The sequence below is a fragment of the Hemitrygon akajei genome, chromosome 11 (assembly GCF_048418815.1).
Source record: "Hemitrygon akajei chromosome 11, sHemAka1.3, whole genome shotgun sequence".
Lineage (NCBI taxonomy): Eukaryota > Metazoa > Chordata > Chondrichthyes > Myliobatiformes > Dasyatidae > Hemitrygon > Hemitrygon akajei.
The window spans coordinates 25,413,591-25,428,572 of NC_133134.1; the positions used below are offsets into that span (position 1 = coordinate 25,413,591).

General features: G+C 40.5%; 1 protein-coding gene across 1 annotated transcript in view; it reads right to left on the reverse strand.

The window, feature by feature from the left end:
• Nucleotides 1-209: 209 nt before the first annotated feature.
• Nucleotides 210-14,982, reverse strand: part of shisa9a (shisa family member 9a) — a 317,884-nt gene continuing 303,111 nt past the window's right edge. The window contains exon 4 of the mRNA XM_073060485.1: nt 210-7,365. Coding sequence (XP_072916586.1) covers nt 6,992-7,365 — 374 coding nt within the window. The 3' untranslated portion in view covers nt 210-6,991. The remainder of the gene's footprint in view (nt 7,366-14,982) is intronic.

A 14,982-nucleotide genomic window follows, 5' to 3' on the forward strand; every position in this document is an offset into this window, starting at 1 on the left:
TACATTTCTTACTGGCATTGATCCTCCCCTCTGATCCACCACTGGTCTTTAGCCCTGATCCCTTAGCCTCCTGATAACTCCAAACTTCTCAGAATTATGTACCTTCCAATCAATTGAGCATCCAGCATATCTCACACCCAGAAGATAATTACAGATGGAGAATCATTTCCTAACCCTTCAGCAATGAACAAAAAAAATTCCAACTAACATTTCAAGTAGTTGTATAAGTTTTATTGCCAAGTAAGAAATTTTTAGTTCAATACATTGAAAGATTTCTTTACAAACATTATTTCAACATTTAATATAAACATAACGTAACCAGAAATATTTCAACCAAGACTATAGATGACATCGTAAATTATGTTATTTTTACAAGCTCTTTAATAGCAGTTCACAGCAAGACAATACACATAGCAAAATAATTATGCATATACACTTAAATTATTTCCAAACTGCATGACATTAGATATTAGTTACTGTTGTAAATAAATCCTTCAGATTCGCTCACCTGATGAAGGGCATCAAGGTGACACTGATCAAAATATTGGCCAGCTGTTTTGTAAATTGGAAACCTTGAAATGGAATCAGCGCTCACTCACTCATGGGGACAAAAGGATTAAAGATCTGCTTGATACTCTTGGAAGCTAATGGCAAAAATGTAGCACCAAAGTAAAATAAAAAGCTAAAAGCTGTACACTATATTATAATGATTATAAACTGGCCTGTGATCACGTACAGTTGCTAATTATTTATGATTTTTCATCGTTAAGCTCAGAACAGCATTTGTCAAAAATGTCACTGCTCTTCTTGAGAGATTGCACAACAGGAAATGCGCAGACATAGATAATGATAAGGAAGCAATGAATTCCCAACATCTGACCGTTAGGGATGCAGGGATTAGTATCCCAAGCACTAGTCCACTCCCTTAATGTGATATATCTCATTGCCCTGATAAAAAAATTGAGACTTACTTCAGACCAAGACCAGAGGACACAGCCTCAGAGTAGAGGGACATCCATTTAGGATGGAGGTGAAGAGGAATTTCTTTAGCCAGAGAGTGGTGAATCTGTGGAATTCGTTGCCACAGGTGGCTTTGGAGGCCAAGTCATTGGATATTTTTAAGGCAGAAGTTGATAGATTTTTGATTAGTTAGGGCTTGAAGGGCTACAAGTAGAAAACAGAGGCTGAGAGGGATGAAATGGCAGAGCAGACTCAGTGGGCAAATGGCCTAATTCTACTCCTATATCTAAGGTTTTATATTATTAGGCAGAACTTAATTTGAAGTTTGAAAATAATGCAAATAAAGTGCTAGTAACTGGGATTAGTGTAGGTCGATGATTGATGGTTGACATGGACATGAAAGGCCAAATGACCTTTTTCTATGTTGTATGACCCCATAATCTTAATATAAAGCAGTTTATTTTCTCATAATTTACTTTGCACAACTCAGTATAGATGCAAAGCAAAGACAAAAAACCAATTGTTAGGGAATCATACTGCTTCTTTCATCTTGGCCTGCCTTTTCTTCCTGATCTCTATAGATCAAGATCTTGCATTTGCTATTGTAAAATTGATTTTAGTTGCACAATATTTAAAATACTTACTTTCCTCAATTTGCTTTTTTTAAGCTTTTGAGCTGGTCATAAATGAAAAGGGCACAAACTGAGATGAAATCCAAACTACTCTTCTTACTTTTGATATTGGTGCATGGTACTGCAATCAACAGTTACCAATAAGCTCTTGGGTACTCTACTGAATTGATATATTGGCTTTAGAATAGTGGGGAAACTGTCACTCAGAGTACTGTTAAGTCTAAAATTGCTCTTGTAAAAAGAAAATAATCTGATTTTGGATTCCTTAGCTGAAATCATTGAATCCTGTATAATGTTTTTTCAAATCAAGAATCAGTTACTGTAGTGATTCCCTTGGGATCAATAAAGTATGTCTGTCTGTCTGTGATATGATCTCAGAGTTAGTGTCCAGGGACAGATAAGCAAATGATAACAAGGAAAGGACTTAAATAACAACACTTGTTACGGTATTGTCATATTATGCCAACTTCCATTTCAAACTAGGAAAGCAAACCTGGATCTGACTGATGTTACTGTGTGGGGCACAAAAGAATAATTTTTTACTTCTCCTTACTTCTTTCCTTACCAAATTCTCTTCTGAAGACAATGATTCATTTTGTGATGATGTAATACGACTCCAGAGACATCCATAGGTCTTTTAGGTTTCATTCCATTTACTGTAGTAATCCAACTAGGGTCTGCAAATACAGTGTACCATCAACAAGGCTGATTCCAGCCTCACCCACGTCTCATTCTCATCATTTAGAACAATAGTCTTTGCGTTCAGATCCACAGTAGGGAGCCCTGCTCTTAAGAATTACCTATTCACTGAAACAGTCCAATTTCTCACTGTCCTCCTGTAATTCAGTAAGTCTGTGCATTATACTCAGGCTCTGCTGCATCCACTGTAGGGCAGCATCATGACCATGATCATTAAGTGGGATTTCTGAATGACCCAGCTCTTGAACTGAATTGAACACAAAGGTTCTTCTCCCTTTGGTGTTTTGATAGACATCCTCCACTTTGCCACCTCTCATTCTGTTCTGCGGAACACGGGTTAATTTTGTTAATCCCACCATCTGAAACGTTTGTTGATGGCACAGTACATAGGCAAGATTTTAAATTTGGTTGCTTTTGATGGGGAGCCTAAACCCATCCATGATGTTATGAGTGAATGTGTTCATATTTGTCCTTTTTCCTCATGTGATAGACTGGATGGACTGTGGATAGAACAGACTCAATGGGTTGAATGGCCTAATTCTACTCATATATTTTATGGTCTTTTGGATGTGCAGGTGGCCAGGTCTCTACTTGCACCCTGGTGTCCTCTCGTACATGTCTTAGTGTGGGTATAAAACACTCTCATTGACTCTTAATAAGTCAAAAGATTTCTTTAAGGCAATCAAGCATTAACTGTAATTGGCTGTAAAATTATGCTTAAATGCGTCAGAATATTCAACAGGCAGATTAATATGCCATTGGCCTGAATCATGGAGTGAACTGCACTAAAATTTTCCTATGAATTCATTTTCTCCTCTTAGCCAGAGCATCATAGAGGGGGAGCATTCTGAATCCATGGAATGTCAGACTCTCCAGTGAGAGAGAGCGAAGTACAACTTTGGGGTTTTTGCTGAGGAAAAATAAAAAGAAAAGATGCACAAATGCACAGCAAAGTTTCCTTAATATTTTATGCACATAACAAGAAAAAGCATTCAGAAAAACTCTGTTACATCGACTATTATATAAAATGTGCAGCAATACCACAACATTAATTCCACAGTAGACATATACACAGCATAAAGCAGGAATGCGGCAGGGTCAATGGTACTTGAATAATATCAATTGCTGGGCAAGGACATATTAAAATGTGGCTATAATCTGCATTTTGATCTATGTACACTGTTTAAATTCTTATACACTAAACCAAATTAATCCTCTGTGGAATTAAAACATGAACATTTTAACATTTACTTCTTTTTGCGTCCTTGAGTCTGAGCCTGTCACTTCTGTGAGGTAAACACTCTGCCTTCAGCAAACTTGAGGACTTGCAGTGAGCATAACAAGCAAACAATGTTTTTTTTCCCCAGCCAACACTCACTGTCATGTAACATTTATTCCAAGTACTGTACATGAATACACAGAAGTGAGGGTGATCTGGACTATGATGCAGGAAAACTGGGTGCAACATTGAAGAGGAGAGACTCAAACAACTATAAGCTTTGAGCAATTTGCTCAAGAAAAAAATAAAAATCATCTCAATTAGAATTGGTGTCTCCTTTTACTCTGGGCTCTGTGGCTGACACTCCTCGCATTATTTCTGACGAGCTCTCTGCAGAAACCTCTGAGGAGGGCCATTGAAAAGCTCCCACAACTTGGACAGCACAAGTACCAATGCCAGATGCTTCTGGTATTAGGAAGATATAAACACCATTTAAACATTGCTGTAATATTGGGTCCAAAAATTGCTGCTAAATTGCCTTGAAAATACTGCCATTAAGCGGAGAGAATGCTTAATAGGCATGTTAAATAATGTTACGGTTGTGAAATCAAAATCCCCATATCACTAATGATCCTCAAATTCTACAGTTATGTGAGCATGACATTAGGTGAATCCTACAACAAATAATGGTTTGAATGCAAACTGAACTAAGAAGCAGGAGACAGGAGGAAAGGCAAGCAAGAAAATAAGGTACATAGAAGTGTGGGAGAGGAAGATCTCCCTTTGAAGTCATTCCAAAACACTTTACAACTAGTGAAGATCTCTTGAAATGCAGGCACGTTTGCAAGGTAGGAACAATGCAGCCAACAACTACACAGCAAGTGTGATAATGCCCATGTCGCTGGATGCTAGGATGCTGCGTGAAGGTTAAACATTGAGCAAAATATTGGGAAGAATTTTCTTTAGAAATGTTGCCACAGGCTGTAGAGAGAGAAAGACCATTGTATCAGTGAATGACATTCACACAAAAACAAAGTAATACTCTGTTTGGTGCCTTGAGGACTTAAAGTGCCACAATTAAGGACTGCTGGCTTGCTCAGTTATTGAAATGTAAGACTGCTACAATGGAAAGTTGCAGTCACAGAACAGGAGAGCGAACAGTAAAAGCAGAAATGCGGGGAGGAAAAGGTAGTCATGCAATGTATTCAGTTCATTACATGCTGTATTCTTCAGAGAAACTTAGGCCTCCCTATCCTTATGCATACTTTTTATATCACTCCTATAGTAAGGAAGTCTTACGGATTGCTGGCCATTGGTCAAATTCCCTCCCATTTCCTTGCTCAGCCCTGCTCACCATTCACCCTTTTAGATCAAAAATCATCTTGGCGTGACCAGCTATGAATGAGCATTGCCAACGGTCCCACAAAGAGGGGTTCTTGAGAATCAATTTTCAACCAGACCCTTAAATAAGCAGACAGCAGTTGTGTCCAGACCCTCAAAAAGATGATTTAAGTTTATAAATTGGGCCTGGTTCCAGTTGAGTGACTCCATGCCTGTTATTCCAGGCACCAACAAGGTTAGATAACAACCTGCAAACTTTCTTCTAAGGTCTCACCATGTTTATTTTCTATAAGGATTTTATGGGACTAAAGGGATGTAAATATGGCTCTGAATCCCTAAATCTTCCATTCCGATGCTGGTCTTTTTTCATGAAGTATCCATTTCTCTGTCCTGTCCCTCCACCTCACCTCTACCTCAAACTCCAGCCAGGACATGCCTGCAAGCCACGGCCTACTACTTTGCGCCTGCAGTAACTAGCTAAATAAAGTCCTCACCCACAAGTGAATCCGAGCATGCCAACTATGGATTTGGGAAATTATCCACTTGGCACTTGTGCCAAAATTACCTGTTAACTAAGTGTGAATTTGGAGCGAGGGAGGCACAATAGGCCGTTCTTCCCACTCAATGCTGAGACTTAGTTTAAAAGCTGCTTCGGTGTCTTTTTGCATGTTTCTACTCATTTATTTATGGTGCAGCTTTGCACCAATCACAGTGAAGTCTATTGAATCTGGGCAACGAAACATTGTTTGCACTTCAGTGGTCCAGTGCCAGCAGACAGTATAAAATCTATCCTTACCTCCAATACTCCAAAATTGTGCTGCAGAGCTAATCTTCCATTTCAGGCAGCCTCGAGAGACAGCAGAACGCAAGGCTAGACCAAAGATCCACTTACATTAAGTTGGTGGCTCACTGAGGTGCTTAAACCCATAAGATGAACAGTATTAGCATATATGGATGGAGTAGACTACTGAGAAATGAATTAAAGGTCTCTTCTTTTAGCCTTTGGACTAAAAATCTATAGGGTTTATGAATATAACATTATGCAGGCCATAAAACAGGAAACTATGTGTTTCATGAAGCGAGAATAAAAATTTCATTTAGAGTACAGTATACTGTATATGTAATAAATTAACTCGATGGGGTGCAGGTTTTAGAACTCTGTCAGGACCCCATTTTCTGTTCCAAACAGAAGAAATTAAAGCATCCAGGAGGCAAATAATGTAGGACGTCCTGTTGAACCAATCCATCACACACAAAACTCAAGTGAAAACAAATTGCCCCCAGATAATCATTTGTCATTTACCAAATCAAATGCACATTCACTAATTAAAAATTGTACCCTCGATATAAAAACAATGATGATGGGAGTAGTAGAGCACAATTTGTGATTCCTTTCTGAAAACAGGATAGAACGAAGTGCATCTTTATTTTCTATCGCTCATTTTTTTCAGCTGCTAACCTCAGGACCTTCTGCGAGTGGCTATGACACCAATTAATTGAGAGGAAATATTCGAGAGTTGTACTTGATAAACATAGAATGCAACCCAGTGATATTATTTGATCTTAATGGCCTACTAAACCATTCTCTTGAACAAAGTACAGAATGCAGCACTATTATTAGTAGAGATTAGACGGCGCGAAAGTGGGTTGCCAACCATGACCAATGTGAACGGCTTCATTATCTAGAGTAAAGGCACAACCTACATTACCCAGTCTTCCCAATGAGACTGAAGGCAGCTGAGAGTCAGCAAGCTGATCAAAAATCTCTGTTTAAGACAGGGTATGCTGTATCCACCCTTCCTTTTCCAAGTACATAGAGGAAGTTAGAAAACTACAGAAAGCATGCTCCCAATTGTCTTAAACATTCACACGTCCCAATAGCCTCCAACAGAAAACTGAAATGTGCTATTGCAATATGAACTGGTCATTTTGTTTAAGAAAATTCACAACTTATTTTTTCAACTGAAAGTCCTTTGTTATTAACCCTTCAGTGTGTATTGCTCATATTTCAGATACCTTAGCCCAATCGCATTAGATGACAACTAGAGCACATTTCAAATCTCTTCCAATTCTGGGATAGGTAATTCTTGAACAACAGGTTTCTTTATTCATTTTCTTTAAATAGAAAAGTTGCTGATCATCACACGGTCACTTCTGTTTTGCTGTTGGTTACAAAGTACGGCTGCTGCCCCAGGTAGTGCTGTGCCTGAGGGCTGGCTTTCTCAGCCAGCGGACCCACCGTGCAGGGTCTCTTGTTGGCATAGGCCTGCCGGCGGATGGTAGTGTCGTTTGTGTCCCAGGTTCTGTAGTCAGAATCGAAGACCAATGGATGCGTGTGCATCTTGGTGATTTTGTTCCTCTGCCCGGGCAGCTTGGCATTGAAGGTGTCCGTGCCATGCATTGGGTCATCATGGTCCATCGGCATCTGCACTGGGTGCAGGGGCAAGGTCCCTTTTGCTGCAAGTTCTGCAAAATGTTGGCGCTTAGCAAAGAAGTCGTCATTTGCCTTTTCAGCTAAGAAACATTAAAAAGAAAGGGAAATAAGTATTAGTGATGCGTTGTTTCCAAGTTTTAAAATATAGTTCTTAGTCATGCAATGGCTCTAAAACAAGGAATAATTCCAAACAAAGCTAAATGAAACAGCTTTCAATTACATTGTCCCTTTTAATGGAGCAACATTTCAAAAAACATTATTTGACATGTAAAGCGATACTCTACTCTGCAAACAAAAGCTTGGTCAAAGAATTAATTTTAAGGACAGCTACACTGGGTTTTAAGTAGAGAGACTGAGAGGTTTTACAGAGATTGGGGGCCAGATACCTAAAGCCAATGCTGAGCAAAGATATTAGGATGTGCAAGAAGCTAAAATTGAAGGAGCATTGAGATAATGGAGCATTGCAGGAGTGGAGATCAGATGATTTAATATCCTGGGGAGGTTTTAAATCAAAAATCAGAATTTTAAAAGCAAACACGAGGAAATCTGCAGATGTTGGAAGTTCAAGCAACACACACAAAATGCTGGTGGAACGCAGCAGGCCAGGCAGCATCTATAGGAAGAATCACTGTCGATGTTTCGGGCCGAGACCCTTCATCAGGACTAACTGAAAGAAAAGATGGTAAGACTAACTGGAAGAAAAGATAGTGAGACTAACTGAAAGAAAAGATAGTAAGAGATCAAACAGATCTCTTACTACCTTTTCTTTCAGTTAGTCCTGATGAAGGGTCTCGGCCCGAAACGTCAACAGTGATTCTCCCTATAGATGCTGCCTGGCCTGCTGCGTTCCACAGCATTTTAAAAACAACGTGTTTTTGATCCAAGAGGCATTTTAGGTCTGTTTACCCAGATGATAGATAAAGAGGATTTGCTGAAAATTGGGAAGGAGGTGGATGAGTTTTGTATGAGCTCAGGTTGAGTGTTATATGAGAAGACAAGCAAGAGAACAAAATCTGACAATCAGCTTTAACATATGTGAATGTCCAGTGTAAATTCTGACATTGTAACTCGTGCATTAGTGATTTAACACACATTGCTACTGTGTAAAATGAAGGCAAGGCCACTCCGTAATTGCCTTGCACCAGTTGCTCTACATGCTCCAACCTAAACAAAATTCCAAAAAGGAAAAAGTGGATACAACAAAATGCAACAATATAAAATATCATAAACATTTACAGATAGCAGTTTTCCTAGCTGAAATCACTAAAAGATTATCCAACATGGTGAAAATGGTCACTATTACCAACTGTTCCAACTTCCAGTGGGGAATTTCCTCTAACTATGACATCTCTCATTTCTCACCCACTGCACATCTCCTTACAACAAACCTCCAGATACAATGGAATGGCTAAGGGAGGATTATACTGAGGAGGAGGAAGCGTGGTCATCTTTAACCTAGGAGTGGGCTAAACTACAAATATAAAAATGACCTATCTGTTCATAAATAGAAAGTAACTACACTACGTCTGTAGTTAAATTGATCACCACTGTACCACATTTTGGAAGGAACAGCTTTGGAATAAAGCTGAGAAGAAATGCATTTCAGTATGGCAGATGGAAAGAAACTAAGTGACATTTTGAAACTTATAGAACTAAATAATGCCACTGACATCTCTTTGTTGATAAAGGAAGTTTTGATCTTAAATATGATGATGCCTCAGGGAAACATCTGAGAAGTGTTGCTAGGCAGCCTCTTTGCATATTCCCACATGGTATAAACTAGTTAATGCTACAGCCAACAGCAGGCTTCCCTTGTTGTCTTCTCCCATTCTCGAAGGAGCCTGCTCTACTATAAATGTCAAGGATGTACTGAAATATTCCATTTATTACTCTGTGACTTCTTTTTCAGGAGTGATATTTCTCTAAAATATATCTAGAGAATATATCGCATCATTAGCGAACTGCTGCCACAAACGTTTAAAAAGTTGAAATGTAAAACCAACTTTAAGCTTGTTTTAAGTTCCGGTATCTTTGAACACAGCGGCTTCTATGGGGCTTAACAAAGGTGTTATTGTCCTTTTAAAAAGTACTTTTTACCGTTCCAAGACCCTGCAGGATATTAAGTACTTAAAGTACTACAGGTCTACCCCATCAGCGAGATGCCTGTAGTAGAGAAATGGAAGGAGCTGCTGCCTGCGTCAAAGCAGACAGTGCATGAAGCTGGTGTGCAGTTTGACAGTGAGTGATCATTTTAGTCACTTTTTTTGTGATCACAAGGCCCTTTTGTACATTGTTAACGTGGAATGCAGGAAGTCCAGTTCACTGATTTATTGGCGAACAACAGAGGCAAACGGCAGTGGAGCCTGCCTGGCCTCCGTCGTGGCGAGGACTAGTCTCGAGCTGCGACGTCACCTGTTTGTAGCTGCCCAGGAGAGAAGTGCTGGAGTTGGTGCGCTCCACCAGAGTGGCACCGTGTCCGAGCTGGAGTCGGCGATGCACCCCAGCGTTCGCTTGGCAGAAGACAAGCTGTATTGTGTTCGACCGCAGACTGCTGCACCATGTACGGACCTAGGGTTCTGGACTATATTTTTTGTGTGACTGTATTATATCAATATCTTGTGTGCTTGCTATCTAATATGGGTTAGATGTGCCTTGGTCTGTGTATCACTTGGTACTGCGGTTTGCACATTGACCCTGGGGTAATGCTGTTTCATTTGGCTGTATTCTTGAGTATTTATGTATGGCTGATTGACAATTAAACTTGAATTTTAAGTTATGTTGTCCATATGATGGATGATTGAACACATGATTCCAACAGTGATTCACCTATTGTATCTGGTGTTACAATCCACAATACTTACAAGCTGAAGGTAAAGCAAGCTTACAAATGTTACTACAGTAATACTTCTCATTGCCAAATTTGAATCGTTTTGACTAAATTAATTGGAGTAATCTTTGATACCTTTGAGCTTGTGAGTTGGTTTACACTTTGATGTTTGGTTGATTGGTTAGATTAATCTGGAAACACTTCTATTATTCTAAAATAAGATATTACAATGACTACAATTAATGTCCCTCCTCCTCTCTGCACTCAAGTTGAATTCATGAATAAATCTGGAACTTAAAGAACTAGCATCAGCACTGTAAAGCTACCAGATTGTTGTGGAAATCAACCAGATTCTCACCAATATGTTGGGCTCATAACTGACCCCAGGCTTACAGTGATGTGGAGGACTCTTAAAGACCCTCTGAAATGGTTACAAAGTCACTCAGTTCTAGGGCATTAAGAAAACATTATAAATACAGGCCTTAGTAGGAATATTCACATCTAGTGAATATATATTTAAAACTTATATTTTAAATTTTAAAACTGTTATTTTGCTCAATGTAGTCCATTGAACAATATGAATCTCACTCCCACCAAAGCAGCACTGTTCAAGGAACAGAAGTTTATGCTGTTCCTGGAACTGACGCAACTTTACACCCTTCAGAAAAGTCTCTTGGCATCCCCCAGTGTTTCTGATGAATCTGGTGAAGTGTCAGTAAACTAAAGAGGGATGCTTCACTGACTGCAGCTGCCAGGGGACATTATTTTTAACCCTTTCCTTCAGGCTCATGAATCAGTGATGCTTGCACTTCAACCCAGAAAATAATTCGGAAGCTTCTGAATTTACTCCCTCCGCCAAGCCCATAGTCAGATCAGGTCCTGGCTTTCCCCATGGACTCACAAATCAGTGCCATCGTACTGGAGGAAGAGATACAGCAGTGGTGTGTCCAACTAGGAGCACTGGCTTGCACAGCTGCAGTCCTCAGTTTCAGGCACTAAGTTTTCCATTCCCAATCATGCACGCATTTTGGATATCTGACAGAGAAATCCTTGTGTTTATCTTCAGAAGTAGTTCTAGTTTAATGTGCCTTGTGAGAAGCCCAGTACAAGATGGAAACAGCCATTTGGCCTGCCTCATCCATGACAACCAATGGGCACCTTTCCGTATTAAACCCATCTCCCAGCATTTGCTCCATAGCCCTCTATGTCCAAGTGATTCAAGTGCTCATTTACATTCTTAAATGGTGTCAGTGACTCAGCTACAAGCGCCACATTATTCGGTAAATTGCAGCCAGCAAGACCACGTTTCCAAGAATCCCTGAAAGCATTAGCAAAGGTTGATAAGAGTGCTTGCAGACAAAGAGGAGGGTGTATGGAATACTTGTGTCAGGCAGCTGAAACTCAGAATATAGGAGAAACAAGGTGGGAGGGGTGGGTCACACTCCATCAAACAGTAGTTAGGCCGCAGCAGGAGTACTGTACACAGTTCTGGTCAGAAGCCTTTTTTAAAAATCTTTTAAGTGAGTTTTTACAATGCAACAAAGCAAAAAAAAAGACAATAAAAAAAGAGGTTTATACAGTGCAAAACAAACATATCAAAGTACAATTAATAACAATGAAGCAAAGCACCCGTAGTAGAATAGTGTAAAGTTAGTTACCACCCCACCCTCCCACTACCCAACTCCAAGCCAACCTTACAATATATAAAAAAGCTAATCAGAACTATATCACCACAGAGCTGTATTTATAAAAAAGAAGGCATATTGCCTACTACCTAAACTATAATATGTTTACACATCAAAAAAAACCCATAAATCTTAACCGTAAGAAGCTGGAAGTAAAGAATTTAAAGGCAAAATTTAAAAAAGGAAGGATGCACCCTTAATCTAAACGGGCATTCTGAAAATATTCAAGAAAAGGTCCCCACACCTTTTGGGACTTTATATCTGAATTAAGAAGTGAATTATGAATCTTTTCAAGGTCTAAGAAGGACATAAGTTCTCTAAGCCATTGAGCATGAATAGGTGGGACAGCATCTCTCCACCTAAGAAGGTCTGCATGTCTGTCCAAAAGAGAGGCGAAAGACAATGTACGACGCTTAGTCTGAATTAAATGCATGTCAGCTTCTCCCGAAGTACCGAAAAGAGCAATCAGAGGGTTAGGTTCCAAATTGCAATTAAGTATGTGAGATAAAGTTAAAAAAACATCTCTCCAGAATTTCTCCCAGCTAGGACAAGCCCAATACATATGAATAAGAGAGGCCTTACCCCCTTTGCACTGATCACAACGGGGACTAATATCAGGATAGAACCGCGACAATTTAGTTTTAGACAGATGAGCCCTGTGTACCACCTTGAACTGTAAAAGGACAAGGCTTTTGGGAGAATGTGACTGTGCTGGAGAAGGTACAAACAAGATAGGCCAGGATTTTGCTAGAATAGAGCGTTTCAGCAAGAGGGGAGGCCAATTAGGCTGGATTAGTTATCTACAGAGTAGAGAAAGCTGAGTGGTGACCAAATTGATGCATTGAAAACTATGTGGGGGCCTAGATAGGGTAGATGGTGAGAAACTTTACTCCTTATCAAAATCAAAAGGCATACTGTAGACTACAGATCAAGAGCAGGAGATAGTGGGGATTTGAGGAAGTTTTGCATTCACCCAGACGGTGGTTAAAACCTATTACTCCCATTGCCTGAGAGGATATTGAAGGTAAGTACTTTCTCAACATTTAAGAAGTATTTACAGCCCGTACCCAGATGAAGATCATCTGGACGATCACTATGGACTCACCTACTCTCCCAAAATATTAAATTCGAAGTCTGATGCAAGTTCATATGTTCGTTCCTGCCACGAACACTGGGATCCTCCTGCCTCGTCCGAACTCTGGGATCCTCCTGCCTCGTCCGAACTCTGGGATCCTCCTGCCTCGTCCGAACTCTGGGATCCTCCTGCCTCGTCCGAACTCTGGGATCCTCCTGCCTTGTCTGAACTCTGGGATCCTCCTGCCTCGCCCGAACTCTGGGATCCAGCCCCACCTGCCTTACCCCTTGCATGCCATGGCATCCCCATCCTGTCCTACCCCAGTACTTCAGTGCCTGTGTCCTGCACTTGGGTCCAATCCTGCCCCCGTTCCTAACAGTTCCTACAACCAGCAGAACTAATTTCCTCTTTCTTTTCACTTCTGGTAATTTTTTTTCTTATCAGTCTTAAGTGATTTTGATACCATTCACTACACACCATGGAGGTGTGGTTACCGTGCTGAGTGATTTTTCAGTATTTTCACATTTACGGATAAATTGAACCTATGGATGTCTGTAAAATGCAAACCCATTCATTTCCTGGGAACAAATTGTAGATAAGCAATTGATATACTATAAACTGAGAGCTGGAAATAGGATTAGTATGAGGTACTCAATAGCTAGAACGGACACTAAGATAAATAAATTGTTTCCATGCTGTATGACTCTATAACTTTGAATTTTAACAGATGTTGTTTGAGCTTAATGTCTGAAAGTATGGAACAATTTTAGTTTAACATGGCGCACCCTAACACCTTCACCATCTTTTTGGGAGATTTTAACCAGGCCAGTCTGAAAAGATCACTAAGCAATTACCATCAACAGATCACTTGCAATACCAGAGGAAACCACACACTGGACCATTGCTACACCACCATTAAGTATGCCTAACGTGCTATCCAACGCCCTAACTCCTGGAAGTCTGTTCACCTAGCTGTATTTCTACTCCCTGAGTATAGGTAGAGACTGAAAACTGCAGCTTCGGTAGCGAGGACCAAGAATGTTTGAACAAGGGAAGCACAGGAGCACCTACACGACTGCTTTGAATCGCTGGACTGGACTGTATTCAGGGATTCATCATCGAACCTGAATGAGAATGCTGCAGTTGTTACTGACTTCATTAAAACCTGTGTGGATGAGTGTGTGCCCACAAAGACTTACTGTACATTCCCAAACCAAAAGCTATGGATGAACCGGGAGGTACGTCATCTGCTGAAAGCTAGATCTGTGGCATTCAAGTCTGGCAACCTAGGCCTGTACCAGAAAACAAGATATGATTTGCGGTGGGGCATTTCAAGGGTGAAGAGACAATTTAGAATGAGGTTGGACGCGACAACGGATGCATGGCAACTCTGGCAGGGTCTGCAAGATATTACTTCCTGCAAAGCAAAACCCAATAGCATGAATGGCAGTGATGCTTCACTACCAGATGAACTCAATGCCTTCTATGCATGCTTTGAAAGGGAGAACACAACGACAGCTGTGAAGATCCCTGATGCACCTGATGACCCTGTGATCTCCAGTTCAGAGGCTGATGTTAGGCTGTCTTTAAAGAGAGTGAACCCTTGCAAGGCAGAAGGTCCCGATGGAGTACCTGGTAAGGCTCTGAAAATCTGTGCCAACCAACTAACGGGAGTATTCGAGGACATTTTCAACCTCTCAATGCTACGGGTGGAAGTTCCCACTTTTTTCAAAAAGGCAACAATTATACCAGTGCCTAAGAAAAATAATGTGGGCTTAATGGCTATCGCCTGGTAGCACTCACATCGACAGTGATGAAATGCTTTGAGGGGTTGGTCATGACTAGACTGAACTCCTGCCTCAGTGAGGACCTAGTCCCATTGCAATTTGCCTATCACCACAATAGGTCAACAGCAGACGCAATCTCATTGGCTCTCCACACAGCTTTAGACCACCTGGACAACACAAGTACCTACATCAGGATGTTGTTCATCGGCTATAGCTCAGCATTTAATACCATCATTCCCACAATCCTGATTGAGAAGTTGCGGAACCTGGGCCTCTGTACCTCCCTTTGCAATTGGATCCTTGACTTCCTAACTGGAAGACCA